At 47.6% G+C, this 18,323-nt stretch overlaps 1 protein-coding gene across 3 annotated transcripts; it reads right to left on the bottom strand.

The window, feature by feature from the left end:
• Positions 1–634: 634 nt before the first annotated feature.
• On the bottom strand, positions 635–18,062 carry KCTD10 (potassium channel tetramerization domain containing 10). Of its 3 annotated transcripts, none has more exons than XM_035134355.2 (8): positions 17,941–18,053; positions 17,016–17,266; positions 7,279–7,492; positions 4,696–4,865; positions 3,972–4,061; positions 2,814–2,866; positions 2,428–2,623; positions 635–1,360 (listed from the first exon to the last, which is right to left on the bottom strand). In XM_035134355.2, the coding sequence occupies exons 2-8, from the start codon at positions 17,055–17,057 to the stop codon at positions 1,142–1,144; spliced, it is 984 nt and encodes a 327-aa protein (XP_034990246.1). In that variant the 5' UTR covers positions 17,058–17,266; positions 17,941–18,053; the 3' UTR covers positions 635–1,141. The 3 variants fall into 3 exon arrangements, with proteins under 3 accessions (XP_034990246.1, XP_034990248.1, XP_034990249.1); XM_035134357.2 differs by having other exon boundaries at positions 3,972–4,058; positions 17,941–18,052; XM_035134358.2 differs by lacking the exon at positions 17,016–17,266 and having other exon boundaries at positions 17,941–18,062.
• Positions 18,063–18,323: the final 261 nt, after the last annotated feature.

The following is an 18,323-nucleotide window of genomic DNA, read 5'->3' as shown; positions in this document are numbered from 1 at the left end:
ACACAGCAAAGACAGTGGCATGGCAAGTTCACAATTTTGTTTCTGTCCCACCCACAAAACAGGCAAGAGCAACTTCTGAAGGCTCACACACCCAAGATGGGACGGAGGGAAGGAGAAACAGATGCGCTCCCAAAATCAGCAGGGTTTGTCTGCATGGAACTGGGTGGGAAGACGGGAATTGTAAAAGCCTGCCTAAAATGGGAAGAGGCATTGCTTGGACTTTTGTTGTGGAAAAACTGTCACAGCATGAACAAACCAAGCAAGCAAGCAAGCAAGCAACCAAAAGTAAACTTGGGAAGAGGCAAGACAACATGGGGCCCTGCTGCAGGTACATTTCCCTAAAGGGTGGCCAAGAGAGGAACACCTCTCCTCTGCCCACGTCCAAAAAGAAAGAGGGAAGCGGAAGGATTATCCTTCCATCCTAGAAGTATGTTGTGTCCTTTTCCTCATACAATGTCCCCCTGTCTACGTTCACAGGCAAGTTACACCTGGACTTGGTGCCAAAGCAAGCAAAGGGGTTTCTACTGTAGATTTTGTCACAGCGCATGAATTGAGAGGCAAGCTCATCTCTCCCGTTTTAACTTTCAGGAAGAGAAAGTGGGAGGTGTGTGGAAGTTGAGCTGCCTTTCAACCCTGGACTTGAGTGAGATGGAGAGGGCAGGCAACATCTTTGTTTTGCTAGCAGGGCCATCCCCAGCAACATGGCCCTTTCCAGAGGAGTTTGGACTACAACTCCATTAGGATGGGAGCTGCGAGTCCAAAGCTTCCAGAGAGCACCAGGTGGGGGGGAGGCTGCCTTTGCAAAATGCAGACACTGAAATGCCCTTGCAGAAGGAAGATTCCTCTGGAGGCACAAGAGAGCGGGAACAAGAAGTGCTGGATAAACCAAGACAGGCATTGATTCCCAGAGGCTGGAGCGAGTCCGCAGGATTGCTGTGAACGAAGCTGGACACCTCGTGGATTTTCATGATAAAACTACCGTGTTCCATACCAAAAATACTCTAGTTTGTTTATAAAATAGCAGTTTATAGACCTCATGGAATATAAGTTAGGTGCCTGGCAGCCACTGGAGTGTGCCTGGACGGAGATTTTGCCCCAACAGGACTGTGGGCTAAGGCTGTCTTCTCTCTCCCTCTCTCTCTCACTGGTGCAGGTGAGTGCGGTCGTCTGGGCGTTTGATGTGGATCCTGCGGACCCGCTCAATGCGCTCCCGCTCCTCGTCCTCCTCCAGGTGGTGCGAGCGGCCGGCTGCCCCTCCAGTCGCTTCCAGCAGCGCATTGTCAGGGCCTCGTCCATCTTGGGCTTCGTAAAGCAGAATGTTTAATGTCTCCTCGTAGATCCGGGCTTCTGGGAATTCAACCTGGACACCCCAAGCAAAGGGAGGTTAGGAGGAATTCCTTTCTTCCAAGCTGGAATTCAGGGCAACTTACATTTTAAAGCAGGGGTAGGCAACCCAAGGCCCGGAAGCCGGATGCAGCCCAAATTGCCTTCTCAATCCGGCCCATGGACGGTCCAGAAATCAGCGTGTTTTTACATTGAGTAGAATGTGTGCTTTTATTTAAAATGCATCTCTGGGTTATTTGTGGGGCAGAGGAATTCGTTCAATGTTTTTCTTATAGTCCGGCCCACCACATGGTCTGAGGGATGGTGGACCGGCCCATGGCTGAAAAAGGTTGCTGACCCCTGTTTTAAAACATCATTATAAAATATAAAAGGAAAGCAAATTAGTTAAAAACCAACAGTTAAAATACACCAGACCCTGCTTAGAGCCAGCAGTTAAACTGCAGTTTGCCCTGACAGCTGCCCAGCCTGAGCTCCGCCTGCACCTCCATTTCCAGAGGCCCATTGGAACAGGAAGCTCTGAGCCTGCCAGTGGAAGGATGACAAAGAAGGAGCCCATCTAGCCTCTTTTGGGAGGGAATCCCGCAATTTGGGAGCAGCCACAAAGAAGGCTCTCTCTCCTGGGTCACCACCAGTGTGCCTCTGATGTAGATGGGACCAAGAGAAGGTGCTCACCTGAGGATCTTAGCACTTGGGTGGGTTCACAGAGAGAGAGAGATGATATTTCAGGTAGCCTGGGCCCAACCATAGAGGGCTTCATCACCAGCACCGTATTGTGCCTAGAAATAGACTGGTAGCCAGTGACATTGTTTTAACTGTGGCCCAACATGTTCCCTGAAACCGTCCTCAGTCAGCAGCCTGGCAGTGAAATAGGAAGCTTCTTTCCCTGAGCCCTCTTGCGTAAGCATGGAAGAACTTTGCAACCCAGCTATCTTGGGGGTGGGGGTGGGGGGCAGAGGGGAGAGAAGAGGGTTGCAGGGGCAAGCTCAAATACTTGCTTTGCTTTGTCTGCATTTACCTACCTTCTACATATAATTTTGGGGAGGGGGTGGGTGTTGTCAGGGAAGCAACAGTAACAAGACTCACCTTGGTCTGTTTCTTTTCCGTGGCATACACAATGGACGTGCAGCAGACTTCCGCTATCTTGCGCCCCTGTCCGTAGAAAGACCAGCAGCAAATCTCGTCCCCGATGACATCCTTGATGAAGAGGACCCTCCCGTTGAAGCGCAGCGAAAGCTTGTCAAACAGCTCAATGTTCTTCAGCATGTTGTCATCGGAGTTGCTGAGCCAACAGGACAGGAATGAGGACACCTTCCAGTTTCCAGGGGCCTGTTTTAAACCCCTGCCCCCCCTAACTCCACTTTTAGTCAAAACTCCATTCCCCGCCCCCTCACTTTGTTTCATCAGCTTCCATGTGGCATTGCAAATGCCCTTGCAAACCTTCACCAGGTACAGAAGGTGAAAGCTTTTACCTGGTGTAGGAGTACTTGTTGTTACTTCTGTTGTAGAGCAATTTTACTGCTGGCTGTGGGGGAAGCACAAACAGGTAGGGATAAATGTCACAGTTTGATGCTTTTGTTATACAGCTCACCTTGAAAAGGGAACTCTCCCTTCAACTGGGGGCAGCCATCCCAGGGGACGGCCTTGGGGGGAGAGATAGGAAGCCCAGCTCCACCCGGTGCCTCCTGCCCCTGAACTGTGCATTACAGGAATGACTCTTTAGAAACTGGCCCCTGAGTTTTGCTTTTCCTCTTCCCTCCCTGCCTCTTTTCCCTTGCGGATCCTGTTCTTCTAGATTGCAAGCCCGCAGCTAGAGACTGTCTTGTTTTGACTATATGCCAGTCTCTTTGGCTGAACAGTGGTGGGTTAAGACTTGTAACTACCTCCTGGTACAGAATGCAGTTGCTTTAGTGTATCAGAAGAGCCCTGTAGTAGCATCAGAGCAAAGCTCCATCCAGCCCGGCATCCTGTTTCTTCCCTTCATTGCCAGCAAGTGATAACCACAGGTAGACTGCCTCTGTAAGCAGGTTTCATTCCTAGCCATGTACAGCCCATTATGATAGGCCCATCCCTCTGTCCAGGGGTGGCTGAGCTGCGTCCCTCCAGTTATTACTGGACTACAACTCCCATCATCCCTGACCACTAAGTCATGCAGGCTGGGGCTGATGGGAGTTGGGAACATGTTAGCCACCCCTTCGCTATGCTTTGACTGAAGTGCTTATATTCCGGCCCTGTATAAAATGCCAGGGTGGTGTGATATGATCCTGGCCTTGCGGGTTTTAAGACAGAATACAGGTGAAGAGGGGGTTGGACTGGATGGCCCTTGTGGTCTCTTCCAACTCTATGATTCTATGAAAGGTCTGGTGGGAACCGGTGAGGAGAAAGAAAAAGGGTAAAGAGGCAGGTAATTCTCCACCGCACCCCCAACCCAGTTCCTAAGGGAAGGCAGAGATGCCCGGCACTTAATCAAAGAGGTGGAAGGGACATAAAGGTCACCTAGTGAAACCCTAAGCAATGCAGGAACCACAGCCAAATTGTACAGGCATTGAAGTGAAAACCAGATGGGAATGTGTAGTTTGTGAACATGCCAAGCTTAAAACACAGCTCTTCTCATCCAAAGAGCCGCTCACCTTGTTTGACGTGGCTATAAGTTTTTGCTCTTCTTTGGAGGACGTGATGATGGGCACCTTGCAGAAGGGTTCGTAGACCTCTTTGTTCTGCTGAAACGAGAGACCCAATCAGAATGCGAGCATGAGGCGGAAGAGAAGTCAGGCGCCCACCGGGAAGAACCTACTAGCCCAGCTGAAGACCCACCAGGAACTGAGGTACATCAGGCGGTGACTCGAGACAGGGCCTTTTCTGTGGTGGCACCCTCACTATGGGATGCTCGCCCGCCAGAAATACGGTGTTTGCATTGTACAAGTTTCAATGCCAACTGAAGACACCTCTCTTCACCAAGGCACTCAAGTGCCTTGATCAGCCTTGCCATTTGTCATGGGAGACTGCTTTCTGCTAGTGGCTTTACTCTTGGTTGTAATGTGTTATTGTTTTATTGTTATAACAATTTTATACATGCAGACCACCTTGAGGTTATTTATGATGAAGGGTGGTGAATAAAGAAACCTTTATCTGCCCTCTGCACATTCCCCCCATACCACTGTGAAGCCGGAAGTTCCCATGTCCAAAGGAGAAGGGGTATGGCTGTTTCAAAGAGTGTTTTTGCAAAGTGCTGTCAGACAGACCCCGTGCTTCTATTTCAGCCTCCGGAAGGCTGTCCAAAAGCCCTTTGCAAACATCAAAAGGGATTTTGTAGCCACTGTGGGTTCTCAAGTGCCTGATGCATGGCCTGCTTACCTGTAGGGCAGCCTGGCACTCATCCACCAGACCTTGGACCAAATAATATTTGGCTTCTGCCAGGAGCTCTTCTATCTCCCGCCGGCTCTCTGGAAGGGGTACAGCACCGTCACGCAGGTAGTTTAAGATGGTCCCAAAATGTTTACCGCAGCGGTCAATCAAAATCCAGCCTGAGACAACAGCAGATGAAAATTAATGGAGGAAGAGGCAAAGGAGGAGAGCAGAACAAAACCACTGTCTCCCTGTTACCAAAGAGAAGACCACCAACAGGTCAAGGTTTGGGGTGCCTAAATATCTTACAGCAGAGATGGGGAACATCTGTGGCCAGGCAGATTCCCACTGGGAGGCTAGTCTGCAATCTTGGGGCCGCCACAAAAAGGGCTCACCTCTTGCACCTGCTTGTAGCATCCCATGTAAGGACAGGACAGAGAGTAGAGCCTCTTATGCTGATCTCAAGTCCCAAGCAGGATTTTGGGTGTGGGCAATGGAAGATCTATACAGTGGTACCTCGGTTTATGAACACAATTGGTTCCGGAAGTCTGTTCATAAACTGAAGCGAACTTTCCCATTGAAAGTAATGGAAAGTGAATTAATCCGTTCCAGATGGGTCCGCGGTGTTCGTAAACCGAAAATTCTTAAACCGAGGTGTTCATAAACCGAGGTTCCACTGTAAAGCTTTAGAAAAGGAGGTGCCCTGTGAGCATTTTGGAATGCTAATGCAGGTTTACTACTTGCCTGGACCAAATAGGAATCAGCTGCAGGAAATTGGGGAAGGAAGCCCCTCCCCACTTGTTTCAGGTTCACTGAAGTGCCATGATCAGCAGCCAAGAAATAAACAGCCCATCAGTCTAGTAAAAATATCTGTGGGTTGTCATTTTGGATGGCTCATTTGCAATGCTGGGCTTACATGCCCCCAAGTGGCTTCCTGGTTACCTTGAGCATAGAATTGTAGAGTTGTAAGGGACTTGAAGGGCCATGGAGTTCAACTCCTTGCAATGTTCAAACCCCCTGCAAGGCAGGAATCACAGCTAAAGAATCCCTGACAGCTAGTGAATCATTTCTCTCAGTCCCCCCCCCTCTTATATTAAAGAAAGGGGCAAAAGGGTCAGCTAAAGGCATCTAGGAGGCAAGAGGGCTCCTTAGAAAATCTCCTGTTGCCGGCATATTCTGTTTATTAGGGTGCGATCAGTGAAAATGAAAAAGCAGTGAAATGGGTGCCTCTTCTTTCTCTCCCCCCCCCAGCTCCCTCTCCTAGTTCTTAACTGAACAAAGCCAGAGACGCAGTTTCTCAGAGGGAAGCTTCCTGCGCAATCGTCAGTGAGGCACAGCCAGCCATAAACAGACCAAAGACTTTGGTTTATGGGCAGAGAGACAAGAATGCATTTGAGGAAGGCGGCGGGGGGGGGGGGAGCTTATGCAGGACGGATGCTTGTCTTTAGCAAATAAGGGCAATGCAGGCCAAAGGATTTGATGGGTGCCTTGAATTAATGGCCTTACAGTGAAAATCTGATTATGCTCTTAGTTCTCCAAGCCACGAGTTACATAACGGCTCTAAATGGAACAAGGGACAGTCTATCTTTCCAGCCCTGCTATCCTGCTCTACTTTCCCTTACGGTGTTTAAACCTGCAAGTTTTCTTAAAATCACAGGGTGCAAAAGTCTGTCTTGCTCTTACTCTCTCCCACAGGAGGCTGGGATGGCCACCAACTTGGATAAGAAGAAGATATAATAATTTTATTATTTATACCCCACCCATCTGGCTGGGTTTCTCTGGGCGGCCTTAAGAGAGGATGGAACAAATTCCTAGAGGATCAAGGCTATTAGCCAGGGGGGGTGATGCTTTGCCTCACAATCGAAAGCAGCCATGCTTCTGAATGCTGGAAGCTGCAGGAGGAGAGGGGGCTCTGGGGTCAGATCCTGCCTGTGAGCTTCCCTTGGGGGCATCTGGTTTCCTGTGAGAACAGGAGGCTGGACTAGATAGAGCAGCTTCCATGATAGACCTCATCTATCCCATTGTACAGTTCCTCCCTGACCAACCTTCCGAGACTCTTAGGAAAACTTTGCTTCAGGGCTCCGACAAGTCCATCACAGAGCAAGTGGCAATTTTTTTGAATATCATCATTATTATTAGACTACAAATTGCCTGATATGTTTGAGTCTAGCATTATAATTCTTTTTCAGTTGTTAGCATGTAAGTGGAGCCTACTGCACCTGGCCATCTCAGTGGTCAACCAGATGGCTCTTTTGGGAAACCCACAAGCCCGAACTGAGCACAAGAGCCCTTTTCCCCTCTGTGGTTTCCAGGGATTCAGAAGCATGACTGCCTCAGACCAGAGGCAGAGAATAGCCATCATGCCTGGTAGCCATCGAAAGCCTTTCCTCCATGAATTTGTCTAATCTTCTTTTGAAGCCATCTGAGTTAGTGGCTACCCACTGCCTCCTGTGGCAGGGAGTTCCATAGTGCATTTTTATTAATGCAAAGAGATTGAGGCTAACGGGAGCCTCAAATGGCCACCTCTTAAGAGCACACTGGCCCTGCCCATCTTGGCCCTGCCACCCCTCTTGGCCAGGAGGCCTCCATTACCTTCACTGTCGGTGAGGACCTCCATCCGACCACTGAACATGGCCTTGAGCATGGTGTCCTGCTTGGTCAGCGTCTGCATGGTGGTGTAGTACAGGCCCCCGCCGATGTTCAGCTTCACATACTTGGAACTGGGACTGGCGCCTTTGAAGGACATGGTGCGGGTTGCGGCTGCTGGCACTGCCGTGCTCACCACTGTTTCTCCAGACATCTCTTCCTGCAAGAGCAAAGGAGCCTTCCGTCAGGACCTTCATGCCCCTCTGGCTACCTGCGCATCCTAAACAGGAGGAGCCCAGCTGGATTGGAGCCTTCTGGTCCAGCTTCCTGCTGCTCAGGTGCCTCAGGCACCGGACACAGAGGCAGAAGCCCACCTGGGCAGGTAAGAACGGAAGCAGAGTCCGGTACTGACAAACAGCCACCTCCAGATGCACACCTGCCTGCAGGCTGGGCTTCGTAAGCGTCCCAGTGAAGAAGCAAACAGGGTGCCCCCAAGTTGTAGAAGGGTAGTCTAGACATGTGGGGCAGCGGTTAGTGTTGGACTAGGCCCTGGGAGACCAGGGTTCAAACCCCTACTTGGCCATGAGGTTCACTTGGTGACTTTTGAGTGCCAGCCACAGTCTCTCAGCCTAACCTACCTCACAGGGTTGCCATGGGGATCAAATGAGGGAGGGAACCGTGTACGTCACCCTTAGCTCCTAAGAGAAAAGGCTGGGCGGGCAAAAGATTTTGGGTATAATATTGAATATGATGCGTGGCTGAAATTGTGGAATCGAACATCGAAATTTACTGCATGTACTGCCCTGAAAGAGAATGTCTTGAAGATGATGTACAGATGGTATTTAACACCAGTAAAATTAGCCAAGATGTATAGGATGAGTAGTAAAACATGCTGGAAATGTAAAGTGAAGGATGGTGAATTTTATCATATGTGGTGGAGATACGAAAAGATTAAAAGATTTTGGGAAATGATATATAATGAACTGAAAAAGATTTTCAAATAAACTTTCCCCAAAAAACCGGAGGCTTTCTTATTGGGTCATATAGGACAAGAGATTGTAAAAGAAGATCAAGTACTCTTTACGTATGCGACAACCGCGGCAAGGACTTTGTTAGCCCAAAATGGAAAACTCAGGAGTTACCGACGATCGAAGAGTGGCAGACAAAAATGATAGACTATGCGGAATTAGCAAGACTGACTAGCAGGATCCGAAACCAGGGAGAGGCAAGGTTCCAAAAAGACTGGAGTAAATTTGTGGACTATATGGAGAGGAACTGTAGAAGTTTAAAGACACTTGCAGGACTGAAATAAATCCTACAAAATGACTTTAAGTAGAAGGAGTAAAGGAAGAGACAAGAGTTGATAAGAAAACCAGATTTTTTTTGGGGGGAGTCAAAGCTCAGCAGAGCATTGGGAATTTGAGATAGATGATTAGATGTTAAAAAGAGAAAAATTGTGTGTGTGGTGTTTGTTGTGGAATGTTTTGTTTTGTTTAATGTGCTTATTTGAAAAATCCAATAAATTGCTTTTTTTTAAAAAAGAGAAAAGGCTGGGCTATAAATGCAATATAAATAAATAAATAAATAAATAAATAAATAAATAAAGTGGAATTGCAAGAAAGGTTCAGAAAAGGGCAATCAAATGATAAAGGGGATGCAGAGATGCCCCTATGAGGAAAGGGTGCAGCATTTGGGACTTTGTAGTATAGAGAAAAGGCAAGTAAGAGGCAACAGGGTAGTTTTATCAAATGATACCTGGCATGGAGAAAGTGGATCAAAAAGTGTTTCTCCCTTTCATGGACACCCAATGATGCTGAACGCTTGAAGACTCCAGAGAGGTAAAACAAGGCACTTCTTCAAGCAGTGCATAGGAGGCAGGGATAGCCACTAACTTAGATGGCTTTAAAAGAGGCACAGAATGATGGCCCACAGGCTTGATCCAGCAGGCTCTTCTTCTGCTGTTGCTAGTTATGGGGCTCTCACATGGATGCAGTTCCTCGTGTGGGGGGTACACAGTGCGAGGCAGCAGGAAGTAGCTTGGGCAAAACTCAGTAAGGAAACTAGCTTCTCAGAGAAACGTCAGGATTTTTGCATAATTTCATCATTCAGTTGCTCTCACTGGCCTTTTGAAATACTTTTGAGTGTGTGTAAGAACTGAATTGCAAGCAAAAGATGAGCTGCTTCAGGCTGGGGGGTGGGGTAAAGGTTGATGATTCACCTGGTCAGGTTATGTGTGTGCTTATCATCCTCACGGCTGACTCCTGAGTGACTCCCTCCCCACCAAAGCCAGTTCACAACGCTGCCTTTCTCTGCAGCAAGGGCTTGGCTTATTTTGAATTCAGCCAAGTAATTTCAGCACAATTGGTCCCAAAAAGCTCTTCAGTCAGCTTTTCCACAGTGCAAGCAGCACAGACAATGGTGCTTGTTCTTCCCACCTGCCCCTTCTTTCCCTAAACATCAGACAGCGAGTTATTCTGCAAACAGAGCCCTTCTCACTCTCCTACATTTAAGACTGTCAAAAGTGACACAGCCCTGGTGTTAAGATAAAGTTCTTCATACTAGCTGCAAACTTGTGATCTACAAGAGCCCAAGCTTGGGGTCCCCAACAGCACCCTCCCATGGCCCCTGCCCAGGTCCTCTGCTCTGTTTTTTAAAATTGCATAGGGGGGTTGTTTGGTTGGAGGGGGCACATATTTTGGGGAGGGGGTTCCTTTGTCTATTGGTGTGGATATCTGTAGGTCTTTCCTGCCATTTTGGAGGTGGGTGGGGTTCTGAGCACTGCTGGTTTACTTTCTGTGGAACTGGCATTTTGTGGTCCCCTTTATAGCTTCTTAGGATTTCCAAAGGTGCCCCGTGCCCAAAAAGGTAGGGGGTCCTGGTGTAAGTGGAAAGCAACGTTGAGCCCCAGAGCTGGTTGCCTTGGGTGATAAGCAAGTGCAGCTGAGCTGAAGGGCCACAACAACCAGGAAGCTCTGTGGGAAAGTGGGAGATAAAAGCCCCTCCAATAAATAACAAACTGAAGAATTAGAGCAGGGGGGTCAGCAAACTTTTTCAGCAGGGGGCCGGTCCACTGTCCCTCAGACCTTGTTGGGGGCCGGACTATATTTTGGGGGGGAAATGAACAAATTCCTATGCCCTACAAATAACCCAGAGATGCATTTTAAATAAAAGGACACATTCTACTCATGTAAAAACATGCTGATTCCCGGACCGTCCGCGGGCCAGATTTAGAAGGCAATTGGGCAGCATCCGGTCCCCGGGCCTTAGTTTGGGGACCCCTGAATTTAGAGCCTTAACTTTACGTAATTAAGGAATGGGGTGGGGAGAAGAAACTGTCAAATTGTCTGGCAGATGCTTTACTCCTTTTTGTAACTTGAATGTGCTTGTTTTCTCTACCCTCCTCATTCGTTTTCTGCCCTGCTGTTTGTCTTAGGAGGACAACAGGACAGGTTTCAATAAATAAAACGTATTAGTTTGTAATACTGTGGGCAAGGACTGCCTTGTTCCTTGAACTGCACTTAGCAAATATTAGTTTTCATGTGATGGATGACCTCTTATCTCCCCCTTTTCCACGGACTGATCCCAAACCAAGGGATGCATTTTGTAATGTCTGAAGGGTGCAGTATTTTTCAAACAAATGCAAGTGGACTGGGCTACCAGTACAGATAACTGATGACTAATGACACCAATGACCCTTCTAGATGGATGGCCAGTTAATTTTTTTCAGAGAATTACCTTCAGTTCCATGTCCCAAGAAAGCCCTTGGCACCAATTGGGAGGATACTGGTGCCCACTCTGTTCACCTGGGTCAAATGAGGTGGTACTCAGGTCCAGGTTTCTGAGATGAGTGGTGTGGAAGCAGTGGGAGTGACACAGAACATCAGAAGCAGGGAACAAAGTGCCTTTTCGGTCAGTGATTCATTTTCTAACAGCTTCTGAATAAGCCCAGAATGCTGTTTGAAAACAGCTGTGCTACACCCCACCCCACCCCATCCATTGTGAGTGAGAACCTATCAAAACAAACACATGAGGTCTTTAAGAGGCACCACAGAACAGCAAAGTTACCCCCTGCAATGGACAAAGCAGGCATGAGTCACTAGCTAGAAGGAGCCCTCCTTGGACCTTATCAAGGGGCTGCATAGGAGATCTATCAGGTTTGGAAATCTCCTGGGGCAGTGACAAATGGCAGAAAGGCTCTTTTTCCGCTTTATCAGGCCTGGCCAGGCTTCTGCGCTAACAATAAACTTAGATCATCAGCCACCTCAGAGAAATGAGTTTATCAGGCCTCAAGCTTTGCACAGAGGGGAAATTAAAGTTCCACTCACCACCACAAAGCCAATGAAAGAGCTTTGTGAGAGGGGAGAGCTTTAAGGCCATTGTTAAATTATTAGGCTGCCTTCAGCAGGGGGGGAAGTCAATTAATAATGAAACAGAGCGCTGACTGTTTCATGTGGAATCTTGTTACCAGTCAAGGGGAGCTCCATTTCCCACCTTATCTCAGGGCTGCATTAGATAAAATCTGACAAGTCAGGATTAAAAACAAGCTAGCTAGAAAAGGAAGAGCCAAGAGGAAAAAGGATAGCAGCATTTCTGTGGCTGGGGAAGAATCTGACTTAATTAGATATTCCTGGTACACTTCTGGGGTGAGCTGAGCAGGCAATTCAAGTAAATTCCAAGTGAACAAGAGGGGCTTAATAATACATGTTGTGCTGCTGCAATGTCTAAGCTTACCAAGATGATATGATTAAGAGAAGAGAGACAGAGCAGAGAGAACCCAGTTGCCCTTTATGGAGTAGGTAAAACACAAGTATAATTTGGAACCAATTCAAAGCCTTTTCGCAGCCGATATAAAGGCGAGACATTAGATAATACATCAGCAACCTCCGGCCCACGAGCCGCCCGCTCAGCAAGTCCCCCGCCCGCTGCGCTAAACAGGCGAAGCGCCGCTCAGGGACTCGCCAAGCGGCACTGAAAATGGCGTCTGCTGGAAATCGCGTCTGCGCAGCCGCAGAAGCGATTTTCGGCGCTGCGGACATGCGCAGAAGCCGTTTCTGGCGCTACGCTGCCCATGTCCGGGACACCGGAAATGGCTTCTGCCCATGTCCGGAAAACGTTGCCAACGCCTGCATTAGATGAATTATGCTTGGATAGTTTATGACACGATGGGTTTTTAAGTGAAAGGTCTTACCTTCCATCTTGATGCGATCCTTAACGGAGCACAAGTAAATCAGTTCGTATGTTTATAATAACATGAAATAAAGAGAAGGGGTGGGTGGGTGGGTGGTACTTTCCTCATATCTTCATGCCCATCAGAGGATGCCTACGGTAAGTGGCTCACAACAACACAAATCTACTACAAAACACACATTTGTCTAAAAATACAAACCGGAAGTAGAGCAGTCAGATAGAATCATAGATTGTACAGTTGGAAGGGACCACAAGAATCATCTAGTCCAACACTCTGCAATGCAGATCAACACTCAAATACGCTCTATGTCAAACTGGCACTCTTCAGGTATCTTGGGACTAAAAATCCCATGGTTGTGCTGGTTGAGGCTGGCAGGAGTTGTTGTTCAAAGCCCCTGGAAAGCACCAAGGTATGGGAAAGACTGTTCTAACAGAGCACCCTAAACTGGTCCCCTATTCTCATGGAATCGTTTGTCGTGGCGAAGGGGCTTGAACAACTCAGAGAAGCTATGAGCTATGCCGTGCAGGGCCACCCAAGATGGACAGGTCATAGTGGAGAGTTTTGACTAAATGTGATCCACCTGGAACAGGAACTGGCAACCCACTCCATTATCCCTGCCAAGAAAACCCCATGGACAAAGACAACAGGCATATAAAAGTTATGACGCTGGAAGATGAGTCCCTCAGGTTGGAAGGCGTCCAACATGCTACTGAGGAAGAGCGGAGGACAAGTACAAGTAGATTCAGAGCTGATGAAGCGGCTGGGCCAAAGCCGAAAGGTTGCTCAGTTGCGGATATGCCTGGAAGTGAAAGGAAAGTCCAATGCTGTAAAGAAAAAAATTGCATAGAACATGGAATGTAAGAACCATGAACCTTGGTAAGCTGGATGTGGTCAAAAACAAGATGGTAAGAATAAATATTGACATCCTGGGCATCAGTGAATTAAAATGGATGGGAATGGGCAAATTCAGTTTGGACTGTGGGCAAGAATCCCGTCAAAGAAATGGAGTGGCCCTCATAGTCAACAAAAGAGTGGCAAAAGCTGTACTGGGATGCAATCTCAAAAATGATAGAATTATCTCGATACAAATCCAGGGCAGACCTTTTAACATCACAGTAATCCAAGTTTATGCACCAACTACCGGTGTTGAAGAAAGTGAAATTGACCAATTCTATGAAGACTTATAACACCTTCTAGAAATGACATCAAAGAAAGATGTTCTTATCATTATAGGGGATTGGAATGCTAAAGTAGGGAATCAAGAGATAAAAGGAACAACTGGCAAGTTTGGCCTTGGAGTTCAAAACGAAGCAGGGCAAAGGCTAATAGAGTTCTGTCAAGAGAACAAGCTGGTCATCACAAACACTCTCTTCCAACAACACAAGAGACGACTCTGCACATGGATATCACCAGATGAGCAGCATTGAAATAAAATTGATTATATTCTCTGCAGCCAAAGATGGAGAAGCTCTATACCAGTGATGGGCAACCTTTTGAGCTTGGTGTGTCAAAATTCGCCAAAAAACCGAGCATAACTCGGCTGGTGTGTCGCTTCAAGAAAAAAAACCATAATTTTGCGATATTTATAGTTTAAATAACAAAAATGTATAATTGTAATATATAACTGTATTTAATAAACCAAAAATAATTATTTAATCAAACCAAACCAAAAAACCCTTACTTATCACAAAGTGCCCAGAGTTGTTGAGCTTTTTGGGGGGAGCTGCTAACTAAAGTTTTGGAGGTTTTTGGGGGGGTTGCAAAAGTTGCCTTGCTTTTTTGGGGGGGATACCCCAAAGCTGCTGCGCTTTTGGGGGGGGAAAGAGAACAGAAATAAATGACGAATAATACCTTCGCTGGAACTAACATGCAGCACCGACATAGTCTGCCAAAGTGCCAGAAAAAACAGCACAGAAAGGGTTAAAAAACCAATCTCTGGCTACCAGCTGAGACAAGCTCTAGCAGAGAAGAACAAATGGGGGGGGGAACCAACAAGGGGCCGATGGGGCGCATGCCAGCAGTGAGGGCTCTGCGTGTCACAGGTTCGCCATCACTGCTCCATACAGTCAGCAAAAACAAGACCTGGAGCTGACTGTAACTCAGATCATCAGCTTCTTATAGCAAAACTCCAGCTTAAACTGAAGAAAGTAGGAAAATCCACTGGGCCAGTAAGACACAATCTAAATCAAATCCTTCATGAATACACAGTGGAAGTGAGGAACAGGTTTAAGGATTTAGATTTGGTGGACAGAGTGCCTGAAGAACTATGGATGGGGGCTCTTAACATTATACAGGAGGCAGCAACGAAAACCATCCCAAGGAAAAGGAAATGCAAGAAAGCAAAGTGGCTGTCCAATGAGGCCTTACAAATAGCGGGGGAGAGAAGGCAAGCAAAATGCAAGGGAGATAGTGGAAGATACAGGAAATTGAATGCAGACTTCCAAAAAATAACAAGGAGAGAGAAGAGGAAAACAACAGAATGGGAAAAACCAGAGATCTGTTCCCAAAAATTGGAGATATGAAAGGAACATTTCGTACAAAGATTACCATAATAAAGGACAAAAGTGGTAAAGACCTAACTGAAGCAGAAGACATCAAGAAGAGGTGGCAAGAATACACAGAGGAATTTTACCAGAAAGATATGGAGGTCTTGTACACCCCAGGTAATGTGGTTGCTGACCTTGAGCCAGACATCCTGGAGAGTGAAGTCAAATGGGCCTTAGAAAGCACTGCTAATAACAAGGCAAGTGGAAGTGATGATATTCCAGCTGAACTATTTAAATCCTAAAAGATGGTGCTGTTAAGATGCTACACTCAATATGTCAGCAAGTTTGGAAAACTCAGCAGTGGCCAGAGGTTTGGAGAATATCAGTCTACATCAGGCATCCCCAAACTGCAGCCCTTCAGATGTTTTGGCCTACAACTCCCATGATTCCCTAGCTAACAGGACCAGTGGTCAGGGAAGATGAGAATTGTAGTCCAAAACATCTGGAGGGCCGAAGTTTGGGGATGCCTCATCTACATTCCAATCCCAAAGAAGGGCAGTGCCAAAGAATGCTCCAACTACCGCACAATTGTGATCATTTCACAGGCTAGCAAGGTTATGCTTAAAACTCTACAAGGCAGGCTTAAGCAATATGTGGACCGAGAACTTCCAGAAGTGCAAGCTGGATTTCGAAGGGGCAGAGGAACTAGAGACCAAATTGCAAACATGCGCTGGATTATGGAGAAAGCTAGAGAGTTCCAGAAAAACATCTACTTCTGCTTCATTGACTACACAAAAGCATTTCCTGTGTCGACCACAGCAAACTATGGCAAGTTCGTAAAGAAATGGGAGTGCCTGATCATCTCATCTGTCTCCTGAGAAATCTCTATGTGGGACAAGAAGCTACAGTTAGAACTGGACATGGAATGACTGATTGGTTCAAAATTGGGAAAGGAGTACGACAAGGCTGTATATTGTCTTCCTGCTTATTTAACTTATATGCAGAATTCACCATGTGAAAGGCTGGACTGGATGAATCCCAAGCCAGAATTAAGATTGTCGAAGAAATATCAACAACCTCAGATATGCTGATGACACAACCTTGATGGCAGAAAGTGAGGAGAATTAAAGAACCTTTTAATGAGGGTGAAAGAGGAGAGTGCAAAATATGGTTTGAAGCTCAACATCAAAAAAACTAAGATCATGGCCACTGGTCCTATCACCTCCTGGCAAATAGAAAGGGAAGAAATGGAGGCAGTGAGAGATTTTACTTTCTCTGGGTTCCATGATCACTGCAGGTGGTTACAGCAGTCACAAAATTAAAAGACACCTGCTTCTTGGGAGAAAAGCAATGATAAACCTAGACAGCATCTTAAAAAGCAGACACATCACCTTGCCAACAAAGGTCCGTATAGTTAAGCTATGGTTTTCCCAGTAGTGATGTATGGAAGTGAGAGCTGGACCATCAAGAAGGCTGATCGCCGAAGAATTGATGCTTTTGAATTATGGTGCTGGAGGAGACTCTTGAGAGTCCCATGGACTGCAAGAAGATCAAACTTATCCATTCTGAAGGAAATCAGCCCTGAGTGCTCACTGGAAGGACAGATCCTGAAGCTGAGGCTCCAATACTGTACTTTGGCCACCTCATGAGAAGAGAAGACTCCCTGGAAAAGACCCTGATGTTGGGAAAGATGGAGGGCACAAGGAGAAGGGGATGACAGAGGACGAGATGGCTGGACAGTGTTCTCGAAGCCAGCAACATGAGTCTGACCAAACTGCGGGAGGGAGTGGAAGACAGGAGTGCCTGGCATGCTCTTGTCCATGGGGTCATGAAGAGTCGGACACGACTAAACAACAACAATTCTCAAAAACCTGGTGGGAGAGAATGGTCTTTCCTGGTTTTCTAAAGACTCCAGTGCAGAAGGTTTGGTGGACTTTTCCTACAGAGAGAGAGTCCACATGCAAAGTGTCCACATTGAACAAACTAAAATATTCAACAGTCCACCCGCTTCTCAAACCTTTCTTTTATGCCCCATCTTTGCCTGGCCACCCCCAATTCCTCCTCCTCACCTTCTCAGAACCCTCACGACCCATTAATAGCAATTCCCACATCTTCTTGCAGTGAGTTCCACAGGGCAATGGTGTGTTGAGTGAAGAAGTCCTCCTTTTGGTCCAAGAGTTTCATCTGATGAATTCACTGCCTGCCTCACGTATGCACTCCCCGTTGGTGAACCCACAAGACCATCTCATGGCATCCCGTTTGCTATCGTCTCCCCTGCTCCCCAGGGCCCATCCAAGGTATGGATCACTTCTGAGTAAGCCTGTATAGGATTTGCATGGAAAGAACATGAAAGTCTGTCTCTCTCCAGATGACTTGGACTACTTTAGAAGACACCTGAAGGCTTATGGGAGGTTTTCAATGTTTAATGTTCTGTTATGTTTTAATATATGTTGGAAGCTGTCCAGAGTTGCTGAGGCAACCCAGTCAAGTGGGCGCGGTACAAAAAACATATTATTACAACTCCCAAGTTGTGCTGATTAGAACCCATGGGAGTTGTCATCTGGAGGGCACCAGGTTGGGGAAGGGGGCTGTGCATTTAATGCATAGTTTATCACTTCCTAAGCCCTGCCTCCCTTCCGTGCCAAGCCAGTCGCCACACTGCGCTCTATAAAATACCACGCACACTGATGGCCCTGCAGAATAGGTCATCATCATAGTTTCATCCTCATGCTCACAAGGGGGGGGGGAGGCAAGAGGGTTTGGGGAACACTTGAAACTTCTCCCCGCTGAAAGAAACGGGGTCTCTGAAGTGAAAGAGGAGGGGAAAGAGAAGAAGAGGTCGCCCACTTTCCCTGGGCTCTGCCCCAAAGGGGGGAAAGTGACTTACCTAAGAGGCCCCCCCGCCCCAAAGATTCCTCACCAGACCCCCCTCTAAGCCCCTTCAGCCAGCTGCCCCTCCTTATCTTTCTCCTCCCATAAACTTCCTTCACTCACCATGAACAGCCCCTCGCGAGGCCTCCTCTCAGCCAACAAGGTCCCAAGGAGAAGACGAGGAGGAGGAAGAAGAAGCGGGTGACGCACGCGAGGAAGGGGCGGGGCACCCCCGAAAAAACTTTTCTGCCGAGCCCCACCCAGATTCTACCCATCCTCCTTTGCGTTCCTCCCCGGCTTTTTCCACCAGGAGGTGGGCGGAACCCCAATCCCAAGGACCTGAGTTTCCGGACGGCGGAATGAAAGCGACGGGCAGGGGGGCGGGCGGGGCCAGGTCCCAGTCGCGACTGGGCAAGTCTAGCCTCCCTTCCACCTCTATGCCTTTGCGCTCCAGCTGCAGGAGGAGAGGCGGAACTTCCGGGCCAGCGGCCGGTTTCTTCCCAAGG

Source organism: Zootoca vivipara, chromosome 13, assembly GCF_963506605.1.
Source record: "Zootoca vivipara chromosome 13, rZooViv1.1, whole genome shotgun sequence".
In the NCBI taxonomy this organism is placed as follows: domain Eukaryota; kingdom Metazoa; phylum Chordata; class Lepidosauria; order Squamata; family Lacertidae; genus Zootoca; species Zootoca vivipara.
This window is presented reverse-complemented; position numbering and strand designations above follow the sequence as displayed.

Bases quoted from the DNA above. Each gene is read 5' to 3' on its own strand.
- KCTD10 (XM_035134355.2), bottom strand. From the start codon at position 17,057: ATGTGGGAATTGCTATTAATGGGTCGTGAGGGTTCTGAGAAG. The intron at 2,867-3,971 runs GTGAGCGGCTCT...CTTCCCCCACAG, and splicing joins TTATAGCCACGTCAAACAAG to CCAGCAGTAAAATTGCTCTA. The intron at 1,361-2,427 runs GTGAGTCTTGTT...TGGGGTGTCCAG, and splicing joins CGGAAAAGAAACAGACCAAG to GTTGAATTCCCAGAAGCCCG.